This window comes from Trichechus manatus, unplaced genomic scaffold (assembly GCF_000243295.1).
Source record: "Trichechus manatus latirostris isolate Lorelei unplaced genomic scaffold, TriManLat1.0 scaffold00286, whole genome shotgun sequence".
Classification (NCBI taxonomy): domain Eukaryota; kingdom Metazoa; phylum Chordata; class Mammalia; order Sirenia; family Trichechidae; genus Trichechus; species Trichechus manatus.
The window spans coordinates 1,786,481-1,802,348 of record NW_004444222.1 but is presented as its reverse complement, the minus strand read 5'-3'; the positions used below and the strand labels follow the sequence as shown (position 1 = coordinate 1,802,348).

Here is a 15,868-nt window from a genome sequence, read left to right as displayed (position 1 = left end):
ACTTTGCAGTAACTCATTGAGTTGTACGATTATGATTTGTGCATTTTTATAAATGTATGTTGTACTTCAATTAATAGTTTATTTTAAAAAAGCAGTGACTCAGTTTAACTGTCTACTTTTTAACAATAACTGATAAACCTTGCATTTTGCTGGGAGAAGTCTTCGGCATATCTCTGCAAAAGTTCTACCATTGATCATTTGCTGAGCAAAAACCAAAGAGTCAACTGTATTGAAAGTAATTGTGGTTAATAAGGATTATAGACTCTAAGTAGGCATTCTGCAAAGGCAAGCAACTGTGGATCAATTCCAAAGCTGGAAAAGTACAAGTAGTTATGTGGTTGGAGTCCTGCCTGTTAGTCCAAATGATACGTTTGTGTGAATTAGAAAAAGCCAGCACCCCTCTTAAGCTAGAGTCCCTGGGTGGTGCAAAGAGTTAAGCTCTCTACTATTAACCAAAAGGTTGGTGGTTTGAACCCACCTAGAGCACCTCAGAAGAAAGGCCTGGTGATCTGCTTTCAAAAGGTCACAGCCTTGAAAACCTTATGGAGTGCAGTTCTACTCTATACACATAGGGTTGCTATGAGCTGGAATCGACTCCAAGGCAATGGATTTTTGTTTTTTCTTCTCAAGCTACTTTACTAGCATCTGCTGGAAAAATCATTCAAATCTAAAAGAACTTGCATGCAAATACTACATCTAGAATGTAGAAGGAGCCTTGGTGGTACAGTGGTTAAAGTACTCAGCTGCTAAACAAAAGGTCAATGGTTCTACCCACCAACCACCCTGCACAACCTGCACAAGTGTGTGTCATTCCTGCTTTGACAGTATTTAACAAGAACCTTTCATTCTGCTGAAAACACCATCCCTATTCACCAAAATAAATTTGTTTCTTACACAAAGCAGATTGGGTCACTTCATTCTTTTTTGATTTGTACTGCTATGCTCGGTGGAGTACAATCAAATCAGAACTAAAAGAGCTACTGTATTTACTACAGCAAATCAAAACCCATTGCCATCAAGTCAATTCCAACTCATAGCAACCCGATAGGACAGAGTAGAATTGCCCCTATAGGGTTTCCAATGCTGTAAATCTTTATGGAAACAGAGTGCCACATCTTTCTCCTGCAGAGTAGCGGGTGGGTTCAAACCACAGACCTTTCAAGTTAGCAGCCAAGCGCTACTCCTGTAGTAAAAGCCCTTTGGATTTTTTGATCCTTTTTGTTTACCTCAATGTCTGGTAGAGACAAAAGGTAAGATAAAGGAAGTGGAATGTCCTGTAGTAGCCTAGCTATAGTACCTGCAACTATCTTTTTTCATGGAAGTGGAAAAAATGCCAAATTGTTAGCCTTCGATGCCTGAGGCTAATTTCCTAACTTAAACTGGACAACTTAGAGACAATATACAATTTGGCACTGTATGTCTGTTCTGTGACTACTTTTCTAGTTAGTACATGTTTTTTTGAAAATTCAATCCAAGTCTATATTGATTTTTAAACCTTTTAATTAGAAGACAAATGTATGTTCAAAGAAAAAAAGAAAAAAATTATAGATGAACAAAAAGAACAAAATAAAAAATCACTTGTCTTTCTAATTACCTAAGAATAAGCAGTTTGGTATATATCCTTGCAAACTTTTAAAATGCAAGCTATATCTTATATAAAAACCACTTACCCATTCATGCCTATGTCTACATATTTATCGCATATCTATAACTACATATGGAGCCCTGCTTCAAATCCACTTCATTAAAGGTAGTCCTAATTAGACAGAGTAAGAAATCACATACAAATTAAGCATAGGAACCAATGAAAGAAACGTGTTCACATACCAATAAGTCAGTAAGAAGGGGGCCACAGTATGTCCGCCCATAGAAGCCACCATGACAATATGACCATGATTATTCTTCATCATTGCTGGAAGAAATGCCTTTGTAGTCTAGAAACAGTTTTTATTAAAAGAAAAAAAAAATACTGTTATCTCTGGTTCACAGACTAATTGGGAATACTTTGAAACAAAGGTATATTTTTGGTAATGTTGTTCATGGTCTAAATGAAAAACTTAGGTTAACTGACAAAATATGCAACATAAGGCAACTGGATAGGATGCCCAGATTAGAAAAACTAATACAGAAATGAATACGAAAAGCTTGGAGAATCCATCTCATTTAAATCTGGCTAACTTCTCATGTCCCCCGATCCTTCACCTCCGGTCATCAGTATCTTCTATCATCTCATGTACTGAATGGGGTAATAATCTAGAATTATCAAAAGAATTTACATGTGATGTGAAATCGCTAAACAATTATGTCATCAAAACACTGAAGCAACCAGCAATCCTCCAGTGGTCCCTGAGCACAGTTTTATTGAGCACCAACTATGTACTGGGGATGCAGAAACAAATCGGACAAGGTTCCTACTCTCAGATATCTTATATTTTAACAGAGGCATAAGGAAGGGGAAACACGTCATAAAAGTGCAAAGACAGATGTCAATGACTTGGAAATGTTAACATAAAATAAAACTGTGTTTTCACCAACCCAAATCTTCTTTTAGATTGTTCAGCCTAAACTCATATCCAAGAAAACTTTAAGGGACCTTTTAGGAACTGGCCTTTGCAGCAATATTCCGACTTTTCAGAAACACACACACACACACTATTCAAGACCTTGAATGGCGAGATTCGTAACAGTCTGCAGTTTTGGGACCAGGAAACAGCATGAGTGTTGCTCTCATGCGAATCTGAAAGCAAACTGTGTTCACCTTTTATAGAATCACAGATGACTCAGAAGGTCCTTAATCTTTTCCTTTATCTCTAAACAGGATCACAAAGAGATGTGAGAACCTAACTTAGAATTAAAACACACATGGCAGCTGAAGTTTACTATTAGTATTATTATTATTTGATGAGGAGGAAGAATAAATGGACTAGGATAGGTCATGGAACAAAAAATGATCACTTTGTATAATGTTATCCCTGGCACCTGGAGAAACTTTAGTATTTACTTGATACTTCCTTATATCTGCTGAAAGCTCCACTTTAAACATAATCTTCAGGTTATTCAAAAGGGAATGTTTTTATAAAAGAAATTATACTTACCCAGAAATGGGCAAGTACATTAACCTCAAAAGTCTTTTCAATCTGAGGCTCTTGTGTAGACATCAAATCTGCTGTGTATACTGCACCAGCATTATTTACTAAAATACTCACATCTCCAATTTCTGCCTTCACCTTTAAAAATAAAATCAGAAAAATATACATATCATTAAGAAATACAAAGGTAGGTTTGCATGCAATGGTTATTAACAGAATATGGGTTTTTCTACCAGATGTGGAAAATGTGTAGTTTTGTAATCTATATGCACACATGAAAAAAACTTTTATTTTTATTTTAGGTACTCAGATGCAAAACAGCTCTGCCAGTAAGTCTACTAAGTAGAAATTGGGTGTTGCAATTTAGTCTTTTGATTTTGCTCTATTGATTATAGCCCAAGAGATACTTGCTTAATGGAAACATAACCAGTGACAAATAAGCTGCATTTATTTTTAAATACCACTTCAAAAGCTAAGCAAAAAATAAAAAAGTTTTAACAAATTAACTGGCAATTGTAATCAAAAGGTCAGAGGTTCCAACTCATTAGCCGCTCCACAGGAGAAAGATGGTGGCAGTCTACTTCCGTAAAGTTCTACAGCCTTGGAAATCCTATGTAGCAGTTCTACTCTGTCCTATAGGGTCACTATAAGTTGGAATCGACTTGACAGCAACGAGTGTTTTTGTTTTTGTTTTTTGTATTAAGAATTATGTAAATTTGATTATGCTGTTAAGTTGGCCGCATCTATTTCTTTATTTCCATTCTTTTATTTTCATGGGCACTCCATTCTATTGCTAACTAACCTTTCTCCATCAGGTGGCAGCAGGCTTAGGGGTGAAGAGTGCAGTCTCTATGGTCAACCTTGAGTTGCGTCCTGGCTCTGCCACTATCTATCTGTTGGGCCTTGAACAAGCTACTTAACCTCTCAAAACTTCAATTCTTCCTCTGGAAAACAGAATTAATAGTACAGCTTCCTTGTGAGTTGTTGTGGGAACAAATGAAATAACACATACAAAGGGGCTAGCACTGTATCTGGCAAACATAGTAAACTACTATTATATTATATATCATTATTACATGTCCATTTATACATGTCTACAAGTAACATGTTTGATGGCTTTTCTTGACCTTCTGAGATGTCTATGATGTGATAAACAAATATGAGGTAAATAATATAAAAATACATATGTGTGGTATATCTGTTTTTTTCCCATGATAATTAAATCTACTTTGGCATTAATTCAGAAGGAAGAACATCTGAGAAATTAAAATGCTCTGTGGAAGGACTTATGTAAGTTTGAAGGCCAGCTTCAAAGGTCATTGCAGCTCTCATAGGTAAGATGATTTCAGTTGAGAAAATATAACCGAAAGAACAAAGTCAGCTGCCAACAGCCAACAGAGGGCATCCACTGAATTGTAGACTATTTGTACTCAATAGGGAAGACTTACAGGTAATGTGATTTTTTTAAAAACAATTTTTATATCTTCCAGACTCTGATGTAATTAGCAGTATGTTTAAACAAGAAAGCTCATAGATCTTGACACTTAAGCTTAACTTTTTATAAGATTGGAGGACCACAGATTCTCACAACAATTCTATGAAGTAGTACGTATGCCCACTTAGTATGCCAATTTTACAGATGAGAAACATGAAACATAGAATGGTTAAGTTTCTTTCCCAAGGTCACATGGCTAGTAAATGACAGAGCTGGAATTTTTGCAGATTATTAGTCTCTATTCGTCTGCAGCAAAAGAGAAAGAAGGAAACCCAAGAATCAGAGACAGAGTCAATCCTATAGGATTACCATATTTTCACTCAAACAACACGCACCTTCTACATTTATTTGCCAACTGCCCCCTCCCCCATGAGGTATTTTGGTAAGCACACTCTGCTAATTTTTTTTTTTACAGCAACATGTAAAAAAATTGGCATAGTAGCATACCTCATGGGGGGAGGGCACAGCTGGCAAACAAAAGTAGAAGGCATGCATTACTTGCATAAAAATATGGTAATTGTCTCCATGATCCATAGCCTCCTCTACCTTGAGACCAGAAGAACTAGATGGTGCCTGGCTAACAATACAGAACATCCTAGTTAGGGCCACAATAAATGGATCCTTATGGAAAGGGAGGAAAATGTAGAACATAACTTCAACATTCTCAAAGAACTCAGGCTTACTGGGACCTATGAAACTGAAGGAATCCCCAAGACTATTGCCCTGAAATACTCTTCAAACCATGAACCAAAACTATCCTCTGAAGTCACCTTTTAACTAAATAGCCGATTAACTCTAAAAGTAAAAAATGTCACCCTTAAATATTGCACTCTTTTAAAAAATTAACTATATGAGACCAATGGTCGACAGTTACTCTAAAGCATGGATGAGACGTTGGGGCAGTGAGAGGAAGTTAATGGGAATGGAAAAACTAGACTGGAAATAAGAATGCTGACGCAAAGTGAAGACTGTAATCAATGTCACTGAACAACGTGTAAAAATTGTTGAATGGGAACCTGTTTTGCTATGTATACTTTCACCAAAAATACAATAAAATATATTTTTGAAATATTCCAAAATCTAGAATTCCATTAACAAAAAGATTCTCAATTCTGGTTGAATCTGAATCTTTACACCATACTGAATCAGAATATCCAGGGGTGGGTCCAGAAATGTGTATTTAAAAGAACCTGCCCACATAATCCCAATGATCTTCCTACCATTAAGGTATTTATTTAATGGGTACATGTAAATACACACTCAGAGTAAAGCCCTATTATATATCTCCCATCTCAACTGTATATAGAAGAGGCAAACAATACTTTATAAAATACATCTATCTACTAAAAAAGTCCAGTGAAGAAGAGGTTTATCTTAACTTTCCAACGCAACTCTTATAAATAGCTTCCTTCCCAATATTCATTGTTTATGTGAAAGAACTTATAAGTGATTCTATAAGTATCCTCCAAGGATTATTTGCATCAGAATCAGATAGGCGAGTAAAGGAGAATGAAGAACACCAAAGACACAAGAAAAGTATTGGCCCAAGAGACAGAAAGGGCCATATAAACCAGAGACTTCATCAGCTTGAGACCAGAAGAACTAGATGGTGCCCAGCTACCACCAATGACCGCCCCAACAGGGAACACAACAGAGTCCCTGAAGGAGCAGGAGAAAGGTGGTGTGCAGAACTCAAATTCTAGTAAGAAGACCAGACTGAGACTGGAGGAACCCCAGAAAGCATCGCCCCTGGATTCTCTATCAGCCCAGAACTAAAACAATTTCTGAGGCCAACTCTTCAGACAGGGATTGGACTGGACTGTGGGACATAAAGTGATACTCGTGAGGAGTGTCCCTCTTAGCTCAGGTAGATACAAGAGACTAAATGGGCAGCTTCTGTCCAGAGGTGAGATGGGAAGGCAGAGAGGGTTAGGAGCTGGTTGAATGGACATGGGGAATCAGGGGTGGAAGGGAGGAGTGTGCTGTCACAGTATGGGGAGAGCAAATTAGGGTCACATAACAATGTATGTATAAATTTTTGTATGGGAGACTAACTTGAAATGTAAACTTCATTTACACTAAAACAATAAACAAAATAAAAAAGAATCAGACAGGCAAGGTGGAAGTGCTGGATTGCAAAACATACAGATTCCTCAACCCCACCCATGACCTCCTGGAGTGGAACCCAAGAATGTATATTTTTAACAAGCTCCCTGAGAGATTCCAAAACACAATTCTAAGCTCTAGTCTGGATCTCCCACTAGCTGGCTCAATAACCTTGAGCTTGGGCAAATCACAAAACTTCTCAGTTACCTTATCTAAAACATGAAACGACCAGGTCATCTCTAAATTCCCTCCCAGCTAGCATGATGATTCTACCCAAACATAAATTTCACCTTCTTAGCAGCATTGTGAATCTCTTCTCGGTTACTGCAGTCTACTACAAAGGCATGTGTCTTGGCCCCCAGTCTCCTGCATTCTGCAGCTGTTTCCTCAATTCCATGCTAGGAAAAGCAAAAAGAGGGAAGAGAACAAAATAAATGGCATTTGCATATTATATCAGACAGCTAAAAATAATTAAGTGTAGTCATACTCTTTAAACTTGAGCAAGAATTTAACTGACACACATTTTATACACACTTTGCTCACAGTACTTTGACTAGCTTTTCTAATCTGATACTAAATTAATTCAAAGCAGTTTTTAGAAAATCTTAAAGTACTAGTTTTACGAGTTTTACACATTTTGTGAACGAATGTATGTGTGTGCATTCCATATCAGGCTTAAAAAAAAATAACCTTAAGCTTTTTTTCCATGTCATTAAAAATTATTCATGGGCATCAATAGACTGGCTGCAAAATAAGTAATCAGTTAAGTTCATTCACTCATTCATTCCTTCAACATTTTAAAGTGCACATCATGTGTAGGTCATAATCATTGTGCTTAGAAGACCTTATAGACACAAATATGAATGAAACACAGTCCTGACCACAAAGATCTCACCAACTAGTAGAAACAAACACAAATTAAGTTTAATATTTAGGTTGGACCATATTAAATTTTTATTGTTGTAGGTAATAAAAGATTGAATATTGGTAGTTTCAGATACTTTATCTTAATACATTGTGGTAAGTATAATAATAGAGCTATATATAGACAGTTATGGGAACACAGAGGGACATGCAGCGCATGAGTTGGGTCTTTAGGGTGAGTAAAACAGCCAGGTAGCAGGGGAAAGGACATGCCAGGCAGAGTGTAAGCACAGAGATGGACAAGAGAATGGTCCTGCGAGGAACCAATAGGAGGTCAGTGTTGCTGAATCAGTAAGCTCAAAGCAAGCAGGAGTCCACATTAAAGGTATTAGATGTCAGTGGTGCCTCAGTTAAGCGCTCTGCTGCTAACTGAAAGGTTGGCGGTTCGAACCCAACCAACAGCTCCACAGGAGCAATCTGTTTTACTAAAGATTACAGGCAAGAAGACCCTATGGGCAGTTCTACTCTATCACATGGTGTAGTTATGAGTTGAAATCGACTCGACAGAATCTAAGAACAGCAAAGTCATATTAAGTTTTATCCACCCAAGCAAAATGGGCTGTGGGGATATATGCCATTTAAACACGGCTGCACTATTGACAACTGCAGCCCCCACAGGCCTCTGTGCTGCACAGCATGTTGACACTTGTCTCCAACATGTCGAGACTTGTCCAGATGTGTTTTCCCAAACCTATTGTCCCTTTACTGATTGACTTGTTTACCTGAATTCCTTCTTCCTTGCCCGTACTCAAAGCTCATTGTTTTGTTAATTGCCTTATTGATTGCTGTATTGACTATAAAATAAACTCCTGGGACTGAAGTGGGTGTCGACTCCTCAGAGTGACCCTCCTGGCCCCACTTCTCTGTAAGAGTTGTGCAGTTGGTTACTGTCTTTGCTGTCCCGATTACCGTCGCTATAATATGGATCGAGCTTGCAGACATGATGCTGAGTGAAGTAAGTCAATCACAAAAGGACAAATATTGTATGACTTCACTTATATAAAAAGACAAGAAAAGGTAAATTATAGAGATCAAAGTTTATTAGTGGTTAACGGGCTGGAGGGAAAGGGAAGGGGGGTTAATGATGATGGAAAAATCACACTGATTAAGGGTAGGGTTGCACAGCTGATTATTAACATAGAAGGTGTGCATTATTTTTGTAAAAATATGGTAATAGCCCACATACACCACAACCTCTTCAAACCTGAGACTAGAAGAACTAGATGGTGCCAGGCTGCCGACTGTTCTAACCAGGCACAATAGAAGATACCGGATATAGTGACAGAAAAATGTAGAACAAAACTCAAAAAGACCAGACCTACTGAACCAAATAGACACTAGAGAAATCCCCGAGACTATTGCCCCAAGATACCACTTGCATATGGAACTGAAGCTATTTCTGCAGGTCACCTTTCAGCCAAATAATAGGTTGGCTTATAAAACAAACAATATCACCCGTGAGTAATGTGCTTCCTTAAACAATTAACTATATGAGACCAAACAGTCAACAGTTACCCAAAAGCAAAGATGAGAAGACAAGAAGGGGAAGGGAAGCTAGATCAATGGAAACAGAACAGAATGGAAATAATTAGAATGCTGACATGTTATAAAATTTGTAACCAATGTCACAGCACAATTTGTATAAAAATTGTTCAAGGGAAACCTAACTTTCTGTGTAAACTTTCACCTAAAACACAATAAAATATTATTTAAAAAATGTTTTAAGAGCCAAAATCAGCAGGACTTGGAGACTGTCTGAGGATGGAGGGAGAGGAGCTAAGATTGCTGATTCAACAGCAATGGATTTGGTTTTCATTTGGTTTTCACTGGCAAGAGAGGAGACCTGGTGGCACAGTGGTTAAGCACTCAGCTGCTAACCGAAAGGTCAGCAGTTCAAACTTACCAGCCTCTCTGAGGAAGAAAGATGTGGCAGTCTGCTTCTGTAAAGATCACAGCCTTGCAAACCCTACTGGGCAGTTCTACTCTGTCCTACAGGGTTACTCTGGGTCGGATAGACTGGACTGCGGTGAGTATGGTTTCTGGAATTGGGAAGATGGTGCCGCAGTATCTGACATAGAGATTTCAAGAAGAGAATTAGGGAAAGGGTGATGAGCCTTTGGGACATTGATTTTGAGTCACCTCCAATTCAGGATCATACCACAAGGCTTTTTTTTGTTGTTGTAGTGTTTTTATTTTTGTTTGTTTGCTTGTGACCAATTTTGTAGCTTTTTATTTTAAGGGAATGTCTCACAGAATATCTTTGATCGAGGTCTAATCTGTGAGCTTTGCAGGCCCAGAAATTATTGTCAGCTAATGCACAAGAGGCCAGGCTGTGGGAGAACATATTACATTTACCCCAGAAAGGATAGTCAATCAGAACACCAGTGTACAAATTTGCTAGTAAACAGTGATCAATGCTGCAGAAAAAACAACTATGGACAACTATGAAACGAATTGGTGGTTTGTGTAATGAGCTTGTTACGGTAGTAAAAGGAAATGGGGTGTTTTTACTTTACTGAAATCTCCTTAAACTCTGAGGAAGAACACTATTCCCCAGGAACATCAAAACGTCTCATATGAACCTTATGCCCTTCTCGCTGTACCTAACTGGCAAGTTTTTAACACTCCACTTTAAAGGTTTATCACATTGACTCTTTGGCTCTTCTCTTTATGTAAAATTCCATTCTTATTTAGAATGACTTTTACAATAAAAACCATTTTCCATTCATTCTGTTTTCAGAGATTTGGTTGGTTTCCTACAGCTACCAGTGAACTGAGGGTGGAGGCAAAGGTGTCTTTTCACATTTGTTGTCTGACTTTTACACCCCATTTCCTCGGCCCATCTCACTTAGGTCCAAGCTCTGCTTGCCACACCTTTGGAATGGTGCAACAAATTTGAGTTCTAAATTCCTCCAGTAAAAATTTCAGACAGACATTGTATTTATCTTGTAAGAAATAAAAAAAAGTAAGCAGACCTTTAAGGGAGAATGGATTTCTCCTTTAAATTTTTTCTCAGCACAGTGGAATTACTTAGGAATCATTCCTTAGAACTTACCTTGGTAACTTTTTTCTTAAAAGTGTTGGATTCAGTTCTCAAATCTTAATCCTGGGCTCTTCTTTAGTCTTTACCTGATCATTTTTTGCCACATAATCCCACAACTAAAGCTTTTTCACAGATTACCAAAATTATTAGGAATTTAAATGTTTTTCTGATTCTTCCCATTAGTTTTTTCAATTATTATTCATAAACTTACTTTTTCATTCAATAAACAGTCTTTAAGCATATACTCTGTACTCAGCACGTACTATAAATTTATCTTCCCAAACTAATCTAACCAGGCCACGGAGGGTGAGCATAGTCAGGGAGTGACAGATTATCTGTGTAAACGAGAATGAATAATTCATGGCATTCCTTCGATTTTAGTACAGCAACAAAGAAGTCACCAGTAATTCCTCCCTAAATAACATTCCTTTTTTTTGTAGACTTAACAGTGGATTTGAAAATGTCAGTTCCTGACATCCTGAGATTGATACACTTTCCCATTTTTTCTAGACATGCTATCCTTTCTCACAGTTTATGTTAATTTGAGAAATTATCTTTGGGAACAATTTGTCTTTGTACCTTAGGTGAAAAAACTTCGCTCTGGCCCCTCCCTACCACTCCAGATTGATCCCACAACAATCTTGAAATCCACTCCACTTTTTTACTTTGTCTCCACATATCCACCAGCCCAAGAGTTTTACATTTTTAGTTTCTCTTACCTGGACTGCTTGAAATTCCCATTACCCGTTCGTTCTCTAGCCAGGTTTAGAAGTTCTGACTTTGAAATTTAAAACTGTAAAATTTCAGGAAAAATAAGAGTGGGGTGTGTATACTGAACTAGTATTGCCAACATTTTATTTTGCCAGATAAGGACGTTAAAAAGTAACAAAGCAACTATCAGGTACTGTCATTGCAATTTCATAAAAAAAATGTATCTTACCCACAAAAAAGTAGGAACGCCATATCTCAAAAGAAACGGTAGATTATTTAAATTAAACTAATTTGTCATTGTGTGCCTTGGAGTCAATTCCAACTCATAAACTAATTAAACTTCACTTAATTTGTTGTCTTTAATTTTCTGACTACTTCTCACCTCCTCTACATGGTCAACCAAGCCACCGCTCTCTCTCGCCTGGATTATCACATTAGTATCCGAACTGCTCTCCCTGTTTCTACCCTTGTTTCCTGCCCCTAGATCTCCCCCCACCCCTTCAATCTGTCCTGAAAACAGCAGCCAGAGGGTCCTCTTTAATATAAATTTGTTCACATCCCTCCACTGGCTTCTTGGGTAAAAGCCTACATTTACAATGGCCTACAGGAACCTCTCTGATATGGAGCCCCGACCTCTGGACCAGTGCTATCCCACTATGCCATTGAAATATAATGGGAGCCGTGTATAATTTTTTTTCTTTTTCTATTAGCTACATTTAAAAAACAAAATTTAATAATATATTTTATTTAACCCAATATACCCAAAATATTGTCATCGCAACATGTAGTCAATATAAAAATGTTCCGTGTGGCTAATGCCTACAATCTTCTATTGTACTGGACAGGACTGATCTAGACCTTTCTTATATAGTGAAACCTGTGAAAGTCGGAACTGGACGGGACTGCCTTGCTTATCTGGCTCTCGAAAGTTTTCCACCTTTGACGGTGCAGTGGTAAGACACTTTTCTATCACTCTCTATTAGTGGAAAATATTTGAGGTTTCCTTCTCTGACAGGTTTCCACCTTACTCAGGTTATGGCTTTCTCAGGTTTTACTGTACTTCTCTCCCTTCCCTCACTCTGTGACAGGGCCTCTCCCATATCAGAGCTTTGCGTGTGCTGGTTTCTGCACAGAGAGCTCATGATGTCCTTAGCGTCTTCTGATCTTGACACAAGGATCTCTATCTCAGTGAGGCCTTGCGTAAGATCAACACCTCCCTTCTACCCACTCCCCCATACCAAGTCCCTATCTCCTTTCCAGTTCTGTTTTTTCCCTATATGTAACACTATCCAGCAAAGTCATATTTTACTTATACAGTTATACAGTGTATCTTATTTGTTGATCGTCCTTAATTCAAGAGGCTCATGTTTTCTTTCCTCACTTGCTTATGAGTCAGAATCGACTCGAGGGCAGTGGGTTTTGTATGCTCATTTCTATATCAGAACAGTGCTTGCCGGGTAGCAGATACCCCAATATTTGTTGGATAAATGCATTTCACTCCAGATCAGTGAGAATTTTGTACAAACCAGCACTGGGCATTGCTAGTCATCAACCTACCAAACTCTTACTCATCTTCAAATGTTAGTTTAAACTGCACTTTGTCAAGGAATAATAACTAACACACTATTGTCTACTGTATACCAGACAATGTATTATCTTTATGTGCACTATCTCATATAAACCTCCCAGCCCTCTGAAGAAGGTACCGTTATTTTTTTTGCATAGTAAGTTTTATTAAGTTTCAAATACAAACATCCCAAAGAGTGAAAAGTGATTTATAATAACTAAGTTCTGTCTATATCTATGTTCAATTACCAGTCAAACAAGTTAAAAATTCCAATTCTTTTACAACCGTTACAAAGCTGGAAGACTCAAGTCCCACTTTTTCCGACAGCAGCTGTTTCAAGTCCGCTAGATCAGTAAACTATGTCAAACAGGTGTTTGGTCATTTAAGCATACTTAGCACTGTTATTTTATTCTTTTGCAGAAAAGGAACCTGAAGCTTTGGGAAGTTGAGCTGCCCAATGAAGAAATGGAGAGCACAGATTTACCTGATCCCACCACCATGCCAGACCCCCATCACCTTGACCATGCTGTACTAGGTTGGGCCCCCTTACCATGTTCCCATAGCCCCTGTATCTTTTGCTGCATGCATAATTCTTTAATATCTATTTTCCCTAGTAGACTGAGGACAGGGACCTTGTCTATCTTGTCTTGCCACTGTGACCCTCACACCTACAGTATAGATACTCATTAAATATTTATCGATTGGTATCTCAGTCACAGGAGCCCTGGTGGTGTGGCGGTTAAGAGTTTGGCTGCTAACCAAAAGGTTGGCAGTTCGAATCCACCAGCTGCTCATTAGCAACCTTACGGGGCAGTCCTACACTGTCCTATAGGGTTGCTATGAGTAGGAATCAACTCGATGGCAACCGGTTTGGTTTTTTTTTTGTTTTTTTTTTTTTTTTGTCTCAGTCACGTACTCACAGGTAAGCTCTCATCTAACTTCACACCCTCTGAACTGAATTCTTGTTTACAGTACTGGAGGTCGACTAGTATGTAATGGGTGGTGCTTCGGACCACCAGGTGCTTTCCAGAAACTCTTTATACATCTACAGCTGGATATGTACCTGGTAAGAACACCTGGCCCCTTTTCCCCTAAGCCTACACCTGTCCTGGATAAAAAAATTACATTAGAGATCTTTTTTTTATGTTCTTACTGAAAGATGATTTAAAAAAATTACTCTTGGCAGGTACTACGGGAGTATGATGTTGCTTTCTGTTAGGCATAATCTTTTAAATCCACTTACATCAATAACTGCAGGACTTTTTAATAGGTCCAAGCCTCTTACTCTTTTACTATACCAGCTAAAACTTTTCCCATATAATTAAGATAGAGGGATCAGTGAAATCAGGTTCAGGAGGAGATTACAAATTATTTTCAGTGCAAAAGTGAGGATGACTTTACAATGTCAAATTACAAATGGACAGTAACTGGGAAGTTTACACCCTCTAGGTCCGTTCATCATTGATCATAAACACATTAACTAATTCATATTCTCCCCATCTGTAACGAAAATAGTCATATTTTTCTACATACTTTACAGAGATGCTGTAAAGGGTTATTTCTTGCAAAATGTGGAAATGTCCACAGATTAAAGGTATCAGAAAGTAAAACAAAGTAAGCACTATTACCTTATTTATATCCCATAGAACCAGTTTGCTTTTAAGTTTGGCAAATTCATAGGCAGTCACTCTCCCAATTCCATGTCCAGCTCCAGTAATCAGTACGATTTCTCCGGCGACTGATTTCCTCTTCTTAGGAATAAAAAGCTTCACAAAAGATTCTAAAATGAAGATGATGAGTAAGGGTAGAAGCAGAAGGCAGCCTAATAAGAATTTCATCCTGTTTGCTGCTGTGAGCTTTTGGTGTGCTGCCGTTTAGCCTTTGGGGGTGGTTCGGTTCAAAAATCCCAAGTAAACGCCAAGGGCAAGGAAAGGCTCTCTGTTAAAGAGAAACCAACAACTAAGAAATCGTTCCTTTCGCTGGTCTGGGCTTTGTTAGGTCTTCTGCAATTGGCTCGGGATACAGAGTTAGCGATTGCTCGCTAGCTCAGAAATCTGGGAGGGACAAAGTCCACATCAGGCAAAACTTCCTAGTTCTCTTTTGCTAAGCCTTAACGATGTTTGCGGCCAAGACAGCCTTTTATCCACTTTTCGCCCGGTCTTGTGAACCGACCGTAGAAGGTTAATTGCACATTTATTTTCCTAAATTTGATAAATTCCTGTTTCTTACAAGGATAACTGAGTGCCCCAGTCCAGATGCTTTTTTGAAATTTGACGGTTGCTTATCTCTAGATAAAGGATACAAATGCTGTTTCCTGTCTTTTAAACATCCTGAGGAGACCAACTGTTCTGCTCCCTGCTGATAAATCGCGCTACATTTTTAATTTGAATTAAGCACAATTTCAGGACAGGATATTTTGTCCTTTCTAGGACAGCTACAGCCAAGCCACCAGACAAATCTGATCATATTAAAGAGAATTGCTTCCAGAAGCAAGAGCAGTATATTTGGATAAACATTTTTCACTAATTAAAAAAAAACTTACTAGAATTTGTGGGAAAACATGGATTATATTTTAGTAATTTTTTTTAAAGTAATTTGTCTTTCTCCATGTGAACTCCTAGCCATTTGTAAGGGCTAATAAATCACTGCCTCCAGGATGAATAATAAAATGGAAAGAATGTCACTTGGCCTAAAGATGATGTATGTAATTTTTGGTTTAGTAGCCTATGTATTTGGAAAGTATGTCAATCATGGACCTGGCAGTCATGGTTTTGAAATGTTGAAATGTAACTCCAGGCAAATCTTCTTCTACCTTCCATTTTTTTTTAGAAGGAGATTATTATAACCTCAGGCGGCCTGGGCCCCAAATTGCAAATCTACCTTCAGCCATAAAGATGCTAAAAAATTAACAGCTTTATCTGGAAAATATAAAT

General features: G+C 38.0%; 1 protein-coding gene across 1 annotated transcript; it reads right to left on the bottom strand.

The window, feature by feature from the left end:
• Window positions 1–1,827: 1,827 nt before the first annotated feature.
• Window positions 1,828–14,946, bottom strand: HSD17B11 (hydroxysteroid 17-beta dehydrogenase 11; the record flags this gene model as incomplete). The annotated part of the gene is made up of 4 exons (XM_004390150.3): window positions 14,564–14,946; window positions 6,981–7,088; window positions 3,096–3,227; window positions 1,828–1,934 (listed from the first exon to the last, which is right to left on the bottom strand). Coding segments are annotated over exons 1-4 (557 nt in total), but the record flags the coding sequence as incomplete, so codon positions are not given.
• Window positions 14,947–15,868: the final 922 nt, after the last annotated feature.